Source organism: Thalia democratica, chromosome 6 (assembly GCF_965202585.1).
Source record: "Thalia democratica chromosome 6, ktThaDemo2.hap1.1, whole genome shotgun sequence".
NCBI classification, from domain to species: domain Eukaryota; kingdom Metazoa; phylum Chordata; class Thaliacea; order Salpida; family Salpidae; genus Thalia; species Thalia democratica.
Genome location: NC_139170.1, coordinates 3056448 through 3071355, shown reverse-complemented (window position 1 = coordinate 3071355; position 14908 = coordinate 3056448). Strand labels below are relative to the sequence as shown.

The 14908-nt window shown below is 23.7% G+C and overlaps 1 protein-coding gene across 1 annotated transcript in view; it reads right to left on the bottom strand.

Annotated features, from left to right (window-relative positions):
* The window catches only part of LOC145838117 (uncharacterized), a 29803-nt gene extending 23279 nt beyond the window's left edge, over positions 1-6524 (bottom strand). Inside the window, exons 1-5 of the mRNA XM_082945662.1 lie at positions 6500-6524; positions 5428-5558; positions 4659-4808; positions 3998-4148; positions 1516-1656 (exon numbers count right to left, since the gene is read on the bottom strand). Of these exons, the coding sequence (XP_082801788.1) occupies positions 1516-1656; positions 3998-4148; positions 4659-4808; positions 5428-5558; positions 6500-6524 (598 nt within the window). The remainder of the gene's footprint in view (positions 1-1515; positions 1657-3997; positions 4149-4658; positions 4809-5427; positions 5559-6499) is intronic.
* Between the last annotated feature and the right edge of the window lie 8384 nt (positions 6525-14908).

The window sequence follows — 14908 nt, the reverse complement described above, 5'->3', positions numbered from 1 at the left end:
TCTATTGCTCGTGAAAAAATGTGATTAGCATATAATCCACGTTTAAATAGAAAATTTTTTTACATTGATTATAAATAATAAAAGGTTTCATTCGAAAGCGTAAAACTTTAATCAAATTTTAAAAGCTGCAAAAGATAAATAAATTGAAGTTGTTTAAAACCTAAATATGTCTATACTAAAGTAAATTTAAATAAATTATGTGTGGTCAGTGTTTAAAGTTCTAAGTTTTGATAAATAGGTTTTAATAAAATCAGGTTTAAGTTGTAAAATAGTAAAGACATTTGACTAAACTCAAGTTCGATTAGTATCTTAAAATGTAGCTTATCTAGTTATAAATGCTAAACTTATATTTATGGTAGAAAATACTAATTCGAGGAAAAGTTTACTTGAAATAGTGAAATATGTTCTATCCAATCATGCGTTTTAAAGGGTCACAAGATTTGCTGACCACAGCAATTTTAATAAGTACGTACTTAAAATTTATGAAAAGATAGTTTGTAGGTTTAACTAATAATCATTGAACGTGTGTATTGAATATTTCAATGAGTACGTACTTAAAAATTATTGAAAAGTAGTTTGAAGGTTTAATTTAAAATTGTTAAAAGTATGCATTGAAAGTTTTAATGAGTACTTATCTTGATATTAAAAAATAGTATGTAGGTTTACTTAAATAGTATTAAGGTATGTAATGAAAATTTTAACAACTAAATACTTGGAATATTATAAGATTAATATGCAGGTCTACTTCAATAGTATTAAGAGTATGTATGGAATATTTTAATAAATGTGTTCTTAGTTTTCTTTTAATTGTGTTTATATTTGGTACAAAAGGAATAAAATTTAATTTTCGTGAATGATTAAAAAATAAAATTATGAGCTGTTTTATTAGTTTACTGTTTTGTTTTTTTTTTTTATTGTTATAATTTTTGAAAGTAAATGTTTATTTCACTTTGTCTGATTTTGACAAATTAGGTAAATTTTATAAATATTATCTCATAAACTAGGAAAACCTTATTTCGTACGAATCAAAAACATTTTAACTTTTACATTGACTAACTATAAACAGCTGTGATGAGTTCAACAAAAATCTTTAAAAATGAACACATGTCTACTTATTATACAACCATGTCTTTTTTAAGTTAACAACTAATTGAAAATATTTATTATAACGGCAGCTAGTTAACGACAGCTGTAAAAAAAGTTAAAAGCTTCAAAAAAATGATTAAGTTGCATATTATCATGTTTCAAAAAAATAACTCGATTTTGATAACAACAATTTATATTGTCGTAAGTTACAAATACTTATTAGTTTTTATGTCAATTTTTGAAGGATGAAGTATATAAAATTATTATTACGTTAACTAATCATAAACGCATAGGATTAAGTTTTTTTATCAAACATTAATTGTTGCTGTGTTCTTTTACTGTAATTAAACTTCTATGGCTAAAGTAATTTTTATTTTAATAAAATATAAAAAAATAATTGTTATTTCAAATATAAAAAAATTTACAAACATGTGTTGTTGTTGCTTTCTTCGGTTGTGATGTCATTTTTGTTGTCACTGAAGTAACTGTTAGTGTCATTACAACTCTCTGTCCAGCAGTCCCAATGGTATTTGCTCAAAACTATTTTGCTTGTAGGCTGAAGCTTCGTTTCTGGAAAATTTTTAAATAAACAACTTGCAATCAGTTTATTTATTTTTATCGAGTTTTAAAAAAAGCAGTTTTTTTACTTACTTAAAATTTATAATGTGTATAAATTAATTGTTTTGTTTTTTTTTTTTTTGCCCAAATAATTTTCTGTCGTTGCTTTTTTATTGTTGTATATTTAAAATTAATATTTTCCTTAATAGTTTCATTTTTTTTAATGTTCTCGACATATAACTTAACTCATATAAATTTTATATTATTTTTTGTTTTTACCATTATGATTATATTATAGATTTACAACTTGAAAGTTCGCTTTGTTGTGAAACAGTCTAATTGTTTTACTTAAAATAACAAAAAAAATAACTTTAAATTAATGCAGTTATGTTCTACTTTTATTGGTTAATTTATCAGCTACGTTTTTGTAAAATTAGCTGTACGTTATATTTAATAAAATGCTAATAAAATAAAAATTAATAATAGTTGCTGATAACATAGTTGCAAGTATTAAAGTGTAAAGTTTTAAATGTTTTTATTTTTGTGTTAATTTGTATAGGTTACAAGTATTTTATAAAACATTTACTTATTACTACGTATTTTAATAAATATGTCCTAAATAAAAACAACTATAGAGTTAGAATATATAATTCTTCTGCAAAACTTTGCAATGTAATAAAACTAACATATAATTTTAGTAAAATTGATTTAGTAGTTAAACACAAACTAGATGGATAATAAACAAAAATACGTTATTCTTGTTGTTAAGTGCGATAACAAATATCAATTGATAATTAATCATCTCAAACACAAAGTTTCAGAAATTTATCATATCTGTTGTAACTTCATCTAAACAAACGTAATAACACTTTAAAGTCTGTAAAAATGATGAAACTTAGCCGCAAAAATGCTTAAATAAACATTTTACAAACATACATATTAAACCACTTATAATATATACATAAGAATTCAATGAATTTTTACGATATAAAAAAAAATATTTGTTTTTGTTATCACATTTTCATGAACTTTTGGTAACTTCATATTGTAATGACGTAAAAAGTTTTTGTAAAACTTTTTGAATTTAAAAAGTAAAATTTCATGTTAATTTTTAATGATTTTAGGCAATTTTTAAAAGGTGATTTTAATGTCTTTGCTTAAACTTTTTTTTTAGCCTAACTCAAAAAGCAATATAATTAAAACATTTATACGGTTAAAAATCATTTAATTTACAGTTATGTAGGCTTCAGACCAACTTGTTACACACAGTTTTTTTATTAAACTCATCACTTTTTATGAAAAGTTTTAAACGTTTTAAAAAAGTGCTCAATTCGTTAAGAAAGTAATTGAAATCCTACTACTAATAAAGTTTATTCAAAGTTAACAAAGTATAAAAATGATATATCATTTGATTAACAATATATGATTAGTCATTTCCTTTTTAAGTTATATATAGTTTTAAAGTTTTGTACATACGATATCTAAATAACGTAGAAACTTCCTATTGTTATTGTCTTAACAAAATAAAGCTAAAAATAATTCTAAAATCCTTGAATGTGAAATTAATAAATTTTGAAAGCAAAAAAGTAATTTTTTATACATACTAGATATATTGAAGCTAAAAATAAACTTATAACTTTCATAAGTAAAAATTCTAGAATGAATATAGCAAAGTGACTAAAAATGTTATATATATAAAATTTTACTTCAAATATTTTTAGATTCTGTTTTAAAATATTGTTTCACTTAAAAAATAAAATTATCAGTTAATTAAAATCTTAGAAAAATATTGTAAACATGTAAGATGACATTAATCTTACTTAAATTAAAAATGTTTATAAGATATGAAAATAAGCGAAAATTAAAACAAAACTAAAATAGCTAGTAATTTAGCAAAAATCGTAAAGCTGTTAGGTTACTTATCAAAATTAATTTATGTTAAGGTTAGAAAACTATCAAAATAATTTTGTTATAAACACAAAATTTCAGTAAAATATAGATAAACTTTTTTAATGACTCATTTACCAAGTGTAATTTGTTTTTAGTTTTTATAAATAAACCTAATGTGAAGTTTAGTTTAAACAAGTCAACAACCGTAATAGTGATAAAGTTATCTTAATAAAATACTTGTTAAAATTTTAAAAATATTAATATCAAATATATTTTATATTATATAATATTGCTTAAAGTAAAACTGTAAACGTTAAATAACTTTATAATAATTAGATTTTTAACACATAATTTTTTAGTTTAATTGTTGTAGGAAACGAAACCAAAATAGTTACAAATCAAACTTAAACCACTTTATTTTACTTTAAAACCAAGAGAAAAACTTTAATTTAAACAAACATACCTTTTATGTATTCGTTCATGCATTTTAGGGCTAATGTCATCTTGTTAAAATCATTCAATAAACTGTTGTCATCTTCAACTTCTAATGTTGATCTTATCTTTTCGCTTGATATCGTCAGAAGATCGTTTAAGGAATACTGTTCTTCGATTTTCTTTAGAAAAATAAGGTATTAGATTTGTATCAAATACTATTTTTTGTATGAATATTACTTCTAAAACTTATTAAATTATATATTTAATTAGTTTTTAAAGGTAACAAATAAATAAGAAGATATGTTAAATTGAATAGTTTAAGATTTTTTGTTAATCATTAGCAATATCAACACTAGAGTTGTTGCTGTTTTTTTTGAAACGAATACAAAGTTACTATTTTGTACATTTTGGTTTAGAAAAAAACTCATCGAGTAACTTATCCATATCTAAGAATAATGTAAAAATTATTTACTTAAATATAGCTTTGATAAAAAATATTTCATAACTAATGAAGCTAGAAACAAAGGTTTTAGAAACAAAACTTTTTACTACTCTCCTAAACTAACCTATTACTATTATCTATTATAATTACTAACAAAACCTAACAAAGTGCAAAAACACAACACTGAAAAACATAAAACTGGTTTTATATATAAGCCGAAAAGATAAAATGTAATAATATGTTTAACCTTTTTCAGATCGTTACTTTTTATCCCAACAACCGAAAGCCACTTTTTGATTGATGGGTAATTTTCATACTTCTTCTCGAGGATCGGGTTGAGTTTCAGAATCTTTTGTTTGGAGATGATTTGAGAACAAAAATGCTTCACCAGTTTTCCCTGTCATAAAATAATTTTCATAATCAATAGTAAAGTTTTGAAACTGTTTGCAGCATTTTAGTATTATAACTTTTTCAAGAAGTTAGTATCACATAATTAAAAACTAAAATAATTAAATCAAAAAATATCTTGTGTTTTTATACATAATAAAGTTGAAGACCTAAAAATCATTTCATTGTGTTAAAGATATTACATGAATAACTTTCAAACTTCTACTGTTTTATTTACTTCTACTTGTTTTCTTTTTAAATAGCTCTCAAAATCTTTTTAGAAATTAATAAAAAAAAATTCCATTTTGATTGTTTCAGTTAAGGTATTTATTAGTTTAAGTTAGACTTCTACAAGTTTATTTGTAAAGCAATGAAAGCAGTATTATTATGAAATGTTAACTAAAAGCACCTCTAAACATCTTATTTCTTCAATAGAGCATTTGATGATTTAAATTAGATAACTTTGTAGTTTAAATTTGAGTTATTCAAAACATTTTAATGAAAATTATATGAAAAAAACCTCTAAATTTCTTATTTCTTCAATAGAGTATTTGTGATTCAAATTAGATAACTTTTTAGTTTAAATTTAAATTATTCAAAACATTTTAATAAAAATTATGTTAAAAAACCTCTAAGTTTCTTATTTCTTCAATAGAGTATTTGTTGATTCCGTTTGACTTGAAGCTGTTGAGATTCGAAGATGCGAGATCGATGAGATTTTCAACGGAGACCAAGTTATCTTCTTCTTGTTTTATATTCACTGAAAAAGTTGTTAAGAATTTAAATTTGATAGTAATTATGAAGAGTTTTTGTTCAAATTGTGGTATATATTGGTGCATATATGTTGATCAGGTTATCTTATTCTTGTTTTAAAATCACTTAAAAACTAGTAAAGATTTATATTTTAGGAATACAAAAAAATATTTGAAATATGAAAAATATTACATTTAATTCTTTCTCTTCGTTTAAATTCATTGAAAAATATTTATTTTTTTATAGAAAATAGTACAGAACTTTAAATGATATTCATTGCAAGAAAAAGATACTAATAAAGTTATTTTAAAAAACTTCTAAAGAGACTTAGATTAATTAGTAAAACTTTAAATCACATTGAGATAGTATTATTCCAACAAAAGAGATTTTAAACGAGTTCAAAATTTATAAGCTAAACGTAGTGTGATACTATTTTAAACAGAAGTTTAAGACTGAGTAAACTACAAAAACAAGACCGATTAACTTACAATAAAAAATTTATAGTTTTATCAGGTCTACTCTGAGTTTCAAAGCAGAATTCGTGTATATTACTGCGAAAATCAGTTTAATTCTATCAAAGTCTTAAATTAATAACATATATTTTTAAAGGAAGATATAAAAAAAACAGTTTTTACACATTTAAAGAAATTATTTGCATGAATTTAGCATGTTTAAATTTAAAAAAAATTATTTTGTTTATACTAGGTCTTTGATTTTTAAGCTTTTTTTTTAATCCCAATTAAGTTTGCTAAGGAAAAAAATGTGACTATAACAGTTTTTTAACTTTGAATTATCTATTTATTTATGTTTTCTGTAAACATTTAAAGATCAATCTTTAAGATATTTTATTACTTTAAAAAGTAAAAACTATGAAGAATTTTTGTAATAAAAAAAAATTTAAATAGCTTTCTAAAATTTAAATATATGCACTTACTTTCTATACAATACTTCCCTTGATGTGATGGTTTATCATTTTTATTTAAATCAACTTTTAAAAAACAATTTGTTATATCAATTTAAACATTATTTCAAAAACACTTCAGTTAAGCTAGTAAAACTTTAATCAATTTTAATACTAAAGAGCTTCAGATAAACAATTTACTAGTGATTTAAGTTTATTGCAAAACAACAGTTTCACAATGTTAACAACAACAGTAATCATCAGTTACAAGTTTACAGCAATTTTTTGTAGCTGATTATCACTTGTATTGTTATCACTGTGAAACTGTAGTTTTTTAACAAACTTAAATCACTAGTAAGCCGTTTATTTTTAGTTAGTTTAAAAATTAACTTGGTTTATGACCGGAAGTGTGTTTTAAAAAAGTTACAGTGTATTAATGAAAAAACTTAAGTATAAAAAAATATGTTTACTTTGAAGGGTTTTTAACAATAAGAAAAACTTTTTTTTTAAGTAAACTTTTAGATTCTTTTTTTTGTTGGGTAGTAAGATATTTTTAAAAATAAATAAACATAGGATATATATAATACAAAGTATTTTTATAGTTTTATTAATTTATCTCAAAAAAAAAATTTAGACTGATAAATTAAAACAATTATTTCGCAGTAGAAGTTAAAATAGAGCATATAAAAAATTAATACTGTAGGGTTTTACTTTTAACTATGTTTTAAAAAAATTTTTAACTGATTTCAAAAGCTCTTTTATTTATATATTGTTTTAAGAGTCATCTTACTTCATTGTTTTTAAAAGCTAAGCTATGTCTAAATTATTGTTCTTTTTACAACTTACAAAGAGTACTCAAATAACTTTTGTACTAAATATACACTAAAACATCTTTGTAAGTTTAAAAGCCACAAGTATAATTTAATTTAAGTTATACATTAGTTGTTGTGTTCATTGCTTTTATATTAAAATTATTTTCAAATAACATTAAGTTTGCACAAAATTACAGCAAGTTAACAAAAACATTATTTTACAAGTATCAAAGTAAATAATTTAAGTTTGTATATTAAATGGTAACTATAGTTTAATATCAAAAATATTTAAAACTTTTTTGCTGTAGAGTTTATGTTACTTTCATACATCTTTACTGAAGAATGCTTTAAAAACTGACTAACAAAAACAGAGAAAATAACTATTTTAAAAAATTCTTGCTAATAGTACTTTATTTAACCAGACACAGAAATACTAAAATTAATAAATCTTGATGTTAAGTGTACAATTTTTTAATTTGTTTGTTCTTTAAAATATAAGTACACATCAAAACTTCACTATTTTCACTAGTAGTTTGTTTTTTTTTGTGTAGAACATAAAGTACAAATACAAAATGAAAAACTTATAAGTTTTTTTTTTGTTTTAAGACAAAAAAAAACATATGTGTTCATTAAATCAAGTTTTTACTTTTAAATCATAAGTTTCTTTTTCATTTTTAAAATAATGTTTAGCTTAATTACTAGTTGGCTTATAAGTAAAAATATAATTTTTGTTTTTAAAACAATCGATAAACTTTTTTTTAAGAATTTACTCTACGTAAGTGTTTCAAAACTATTAACATCTTAATGTTTGTAATAATTTTAAATTTACTAGAATTTAGTTTTATTTTAAAAGTTTTAAAATTCCTTCCTAAAGCAAAGCATGACTAAAATTTTACTTAATAAATCTTTATATATTTAGTATTGATATAATTAAGCCTGAATTATAAGATTAAGTATATTTTCGATTGTAATCTATCATTCTTAAAAACATAGAATTTGAACTAAATTTAAATATTTTCAGTGTATTTTTTATCATTAAGTAACATTTTAGTATGTAAAGGAAGGTATTTTTTATGTTAATCAGTTTTAGAAAAAAAAATACAAAATAATAATTAAACACCTAATAGTTCATACTTTTTAAATAAAATGTGAGTATTTTAGTTGTGAATTTATAATATTATTCAATTCAATTTTTAACTTGGAGGTATTCTAATAACAAATATTTTAGTACTTAATAAACTTTTTTAATTTTTCACGCTGTAGTTCTATTAACTTTAAAACTAAATTGAGTTGTGTTTATACTAAAAAATTTATTCTAAAAATGTTATAAACGTTTATAAAGTATTAAAAGAATTTTAAACTTTTAATTTGTAATTTAATATTTTACATCTATAACTAAAAAAAAGATTATTTAAAGTTCTAAAATCAGCTTATGAGTAAAAACAAAAACTTATAAAAATAAACTTAGCTTTATCTAAAACAAGTATACAAACAAAGTGTTTCTATTTTCACTTTAACCTAATTATTTTGTTTTTCACATTGCAAATATTGCAATGTGAATGCTTTGTGCAAACAAATTCAACTTCTGTGTTTAAAGCATTGTAGCTTGTATTGTATTCTTTGCACGGAAACTGATGTTTTGAACAACTTCGCCCAATAAGCTTAAATGTCGTTTAATACTGGTCTTAAGTTTGTTTGAAAGTAAAAGTTTTTAATAAAAATGTTTTAAGAACTTACCTCTTGGGTAGAATGTAAGAAGTTATAAAGTCATGAAATAAAGTTAAATAAAGTTTATACTTTAGTATTATATAACTAAAACTAAACTTAACACAATTTTAATTTAGCACCAAAAACAAAGCCTTTTATAACATTAGTTTAAAGCATAATTGTTTTTTACAACTGAAAAATAAAAATTTAACTCTAATCGGTAAAGTAATAAAAAATCTTACATCAAGAATAGCAAATAAAAAACCTCAGTGCTTATATTATAAAAAAGACTGATAAGTATAATACAAACACATAGCTACAAGTAGTCATGAATTAGTACCCTTTTTAGATAATTCTTTAAAATATTTAACAAGTTTGTTGGTTTTTCAAGTTACAAACATAAAAAAGAAGCTTCACTATAAATAAAACTTATAAGAATAATTAAACTAGTAGCTTTAAGTAAAAGTAATGCTTAGACTAATATGTTAAACTACAAAACAGTTTTTAATACAACTACAAACTGTTTTAAGTTACAAAAGAGTTAGCAACTTAAGAGATAGTAAATGTTGCTTATAGTATAAGATAAGCCCTATACAAACAGATTCTCTGTTTTATACCACTGAATGCTTATTATTGAAACAATAAAATATACAGACTTTAATTCAAAGGTGTTTTGTTTATTATAATATAAAAAGTAATATAATTACTACAATTTAAAATGTCTTGTTTAAAAAATTTAGGTTAGACAATTACTTAATAGCTTAATACTATAACCCGCTTAAAACAACAAAAGTACCATTTTGAACAGTAGAAAAAAAATAATTACTATTTCTTTTAAGCTTCTTATTTAGAACAATAATTTATCTTTAACAGGAAGTTTAAATCAATAGAAACAGGAAAGATTCCAATACTTCTACTTTGAAGAAAAATTCATAAATTTACAACCTGTCTTTTTAACTTTTTAAATTTAAGCAGTAAAAATAGTAGAGTATTTTATATAAGGGACAAAATATGGAATAATTCAAAAAGCAGAACTTTAACCAAAAAAATCAACTTAAAATTAAGTTTTTAGTGTGCCGGATCAACATGCTCGCGGGCCACAGATTTATTCTTCGAGGGTCGCACGCGGCATGCGGGCCACGTGTTGCCGAATGCCGACCCGTGTATTCTAAGTTGAAAGATTTTATAAATTTCGATTATTTTGAAATCTTAACTGTTATAGCTAATATCATTTATGTTCAAATATCTTTATGTTGTAGCGTGGAATGTTTCATTACTTGTTGAAGTACAAAATTTGATTTTTAAAGGCTATAAAACAGTCAAATGATAAAACTGTATGACAAGTAACAGCATTATAAATATGTAAATTTTTTTAGATTCATAAAGCTAGTTAAATTGAAAAGATAAACTTAATAAACCTACAAAGCTGTTGGACTACTATGCAAAAATTTATTTTCCGTTGAGGGTCCAAATTTTGATAATTTAAAGAAATTGATGTTTTCACTCGGTATTATTTTTTTCCTTTTAGAATTACAATAACTAAATAAAATAAAACTAATTCCCAAAATAAGTGTTAAGTTAAAATGACTTGTGTTTCTGATTTCTTGATTGAACTGGAAATAGCTTGTTTGCGAGTGTTAGGAAATGAGAAAATGAGAGAATTAAAATGAGAGATTGCGTGATCTACAAGTCCAAAGTCCATCAAAAATTCTAGAAAAAGAATCGAAAAACTATAAACACGCCCAATCAGAGCGTGAATTAGGTCATTCCACCTCAAAACAAGCACGAAGCGTCATTCCGCTCCACAGAAAAAACAGCGACCACCGCCATCTTTTGATAGAAGACGTCAAACACTAATCTTCAAGCAAGAAAACTTGAAAAGTCGCCTAATCGAATAAGCCCACGCATTCTGTGCTATCGATAAACGAAAGTCTCTATACTAAATACTCTTTAGGCAAATAAATCTATATTGAGTTTTACAATTCAATCCACACAGAGTGGGATCCAGCCAGTTGAACCTGTCTAGTTGATCAACAGCGTTCTAGTAAACAAGCTTGAATATTCATTTTGTCGAGTAAGCCCACACAGACTGTGGCGTCAACCTTAGCTACATTTCTACGAACAAGTTGTTTCTTACATTTAGTCAATTCTATCGTAATACTTATATATACTATGTATAATATATCTATTTAGTATTGTATTTTTATCGCCAAGCACGGAACCACGGATTACGCATGGATCCGAAGGAAGACCAAGCAAACGTTCATCAAGACTCTTTACACGAGACGGACCAACGTCGAGTGCCAAAAACTGAGCGATCGAAGACAAGTAAAACGTCAATGAGGGAATCTAGAGCACGTTTCTCGTTCTTTATTACTTACTTTAAGTGTTTAGACTTATTTTAAGCTGTTATTGCGTTTACTTGTACATAATAAAACAACATTACTTAGTTTTATTGTGCCTAATTATATAAATTATGTAGTTATGTCCTTAACTAAAAAAGGCTAAAAACTCCACGCACGCGTTCGCGAACCGAAATTTGTTGTTCCAAGGCTACTGCTAACCTGGAATCTGACGAGGTTGCCGAGCCTGAGGCCGAGGAAATTTTAAAGGAATTCAGTGAGGCTCCTAGTCTTGGTAACAACAAAGCTACTTTAATTAAAAGTAATCCGTAATAATCTTTAAGCTTTGTTACAAATCTTTTATAAATTTTCCAAGTTAATTCAAATATATTTAATACTTGCTTAATTTATTTTTTGGTGTCAATACCAATTAAAGACATTAACCATTTTGAAAGCAATCTATTACACTATATAGAAGATTTTGCAAATATTTAAGCTTTAAATAATTATTGAGTAAAACTAGTTTATAGATGATTTTTTTATTTTTAGCTAACAAAACTATCTTCCATTAAAAAATTAGATTTTTTAATCAAAACTAGTTAGTCAATAATATGCACAGGAAAAAAAAAATAAAAAATCCATTGTTTGTAAAACAAACTATCAAAAATACTTTTAGTTATTATGTAAAATCATATTTACTAATTACTATACAAAAAATTGTTAATAACATACTAACGGTGTTTGAATAGATTGAACGTACACATGTTCTCTAAAAGAATACACTGAATGATAAACTAAACTAAAGTTGAAAAAAGTGCGCCGATGACATGCTGTGTTTTATAGATATAATTTGTTTGTGGACTATTCAAAACTGTAGCATTAAAAATTTTCAATAAATTTAAATTCATTTCGAGCATTCGGCAACGTTAGTTGGTTGTTCTGGTAAGATTTTGTTAAAAAACAATAAAATGTGTAGAGGTAGACGCTTTGTTGTCTTAGTTTCTTAGAATATTATTGGTGATTTTGTTGTTTATTTATGTATTGAACTTTTTTCATCACTTGTAACTTTAATCAGGATTTCTGTATTTTCATTTAGCTTGTATTAATTTTTTAGACCATGTAAATAAACAATATGTTTCAATTGCATTTTACTATTAATCTTATTTCTTTTATCCCCTTCTACCCGTAAGCAACTAATGATGCGACAAAGTTTTAATTTGAAATTGAGTTGTTTACAAGAAACAAGTTATTTTTTGTTTTAGTAGAAAATTGTTTTTATTTTTTTTAACCTTTATTCTTTAACTGTAGTACTGATGAAAGTTATCTTGTTTTGTTCACAACACATTGACAATCAAACCACAAGATTTCAGGAACTAAAGCTTTACAAAAATATTGAAATTTTTTAGAAATAGTTAAAGCTTTAATATACGAGTTCTTATTTAATTTAATAATATAGCAACATGATCAATGTCATGGTGATCTTGTTTAAAATTGTCCACAGATAAACCTTTAAAAAACAAACTATTAAAATAAAAAAATTACGTTTGTTCTACTTTTATAAGCACTAATCAACAAATAATAATTTATAAAGAGTATTTCAAACAATTCAAGGTAAAAAAATAATTCATTTATTATTTAAAACTTGAAGAAACCCTGTTTACATACATTAATAACACCTATTCAAAACCTCGAATGTTTTTATAAAACCCTTATATAAACTTGAGTAAATCAAAAACAAAAACGGTCAATTTTATTGGAATCTTAATATTAATTTGCTTTTTTTGTTAATACGCAGAAAAAACAGAATAGTAATAAAACTTAAGGCTTAACAGTCTTAAAGTCGTTCTAAAATCATTTCTTAATAAAATTGCTATTGCTTAACAATATTGCAAGGTTGAAAAACTGTAGAAGTTTGAAAATTTCCATTTAAAACACATTTAAAAAAGAAAATAAAATTAGAAAAAACCAAATAGTAAATGTTAAGGATCAAAATTTTTATTGCATTACTAATTTAAGGTAAATTATCTGTAAAAACGAGCAAATATTATTTAATTTTAAAAGTTAAAAACGCTTTTGTCTAAATTGTTTTCTGTAGTTAAATTTCAGTCTTGAATATAGACAGTTTTTTAAGAAAGACAAAAAATAATAGTTGTATAAAAATATTTCATATAATCAATTAATAATTAAATAACAAGCTGTTCTAAATTTCAACTTATATGTTATAAAAAAATTGTTTTAGTTTACAATAGTAGATACGAATCTCATGAATTAAAAAAGTTTTAATTTTAAATGCTTAGCTATACAATTAAAACGTCTGCATTGAAAGTACGTTAAATTAACATTTTAATGAATTAAAAAAAAGTAAACTAGTAAGTACATTAAACCTTGTTAGTATTATAATTACTCATTTAAACTAATTGGTCCGTGGCTAAGTAAAGTACCATGTAAAGTATTTAAGTATCATTCAAATTAAATGATCTTTAACATAAGCTAAGTATCATATTCTTACAATATTATACTTATAACAAGCTTTTTTCTGAGGTGTTTTTTCTAACTTATCATAAATGTTCTCTGTTTGCAATAACACGCAAACATGTCTTGCAAACTTACTAACTTGAAATTTTAAAGATTTTTTTTTGGCTACAGCTTTTATTTTAGTCCTTGAACGCATAGAAAAAACAGTATTTTTCAGGGGACTTTTTTTCTATGATTAAAAATTGAAAAAAAAACATTTACCTCCAGGATGAAACTACAAGGAAGAAGAGAGAAAATAGTCTGGTATAAAAACAAATGATTGATCTCGAAAAGCATTAGATAGTGTTGCTCTAAGTAGTATTCAGATAAAACAATGGAAGTATGAGAATTGCCTTTAATTATTGTTTGAAAAACTTGTTTAAAAGTATATGATGCAAGAAAACTCTATTGTTGTTGATAATTAATGTTTATGAAATTAGATATGCCAGATCAAATTACTTGTGATGTCATTTAAAATGCTATATGTAGAAATTATTTGTAGCGCAAAGAAAGAAATTATGTAATTAGTTTTTAAACTTGAAAAATTTTTTGTTCTTTAACATTAAGTTCAAAAACATGAACCACTTTACCATTAAAGTAAATGAATGTATGTCCTTTTTTTATAAATCTGGTTAAGTATATTTTTGTTATTTTTTATGTATGAAGTTTTGATTCTATATATGGTAAATTTTAAAGTTACATTCTAGTAGTACAAGTTAAAATGTCTTTTGCTTATAAAATACTTAAATATTTGTTATCTGCCATAATAAAAAGGTGTCTGCTGACTCAATGTCCTGGACAAGATGTTAAATGGTATCCAACTTGATAACTCAAAGATTTTTTTGTGCTCCAGGTCTTAGGACCAAACATTTTGAGTGCTTTTATTTGTTGTTTGATAAACTTTGAATTAATGAAAGATAAGTTAAAGATCTAAATCAAATGTTTTTATAAAAGTACCTCTTTTTTTAATATTTCATAGTTTGAATGAATAAAATAAATAATCATTGGTTGCTTATAAACTGAAAGCCTCAAGATATTTAAAGTTCTGAAACTCAAGTTGCTGATCAAGATTAAAAAAACT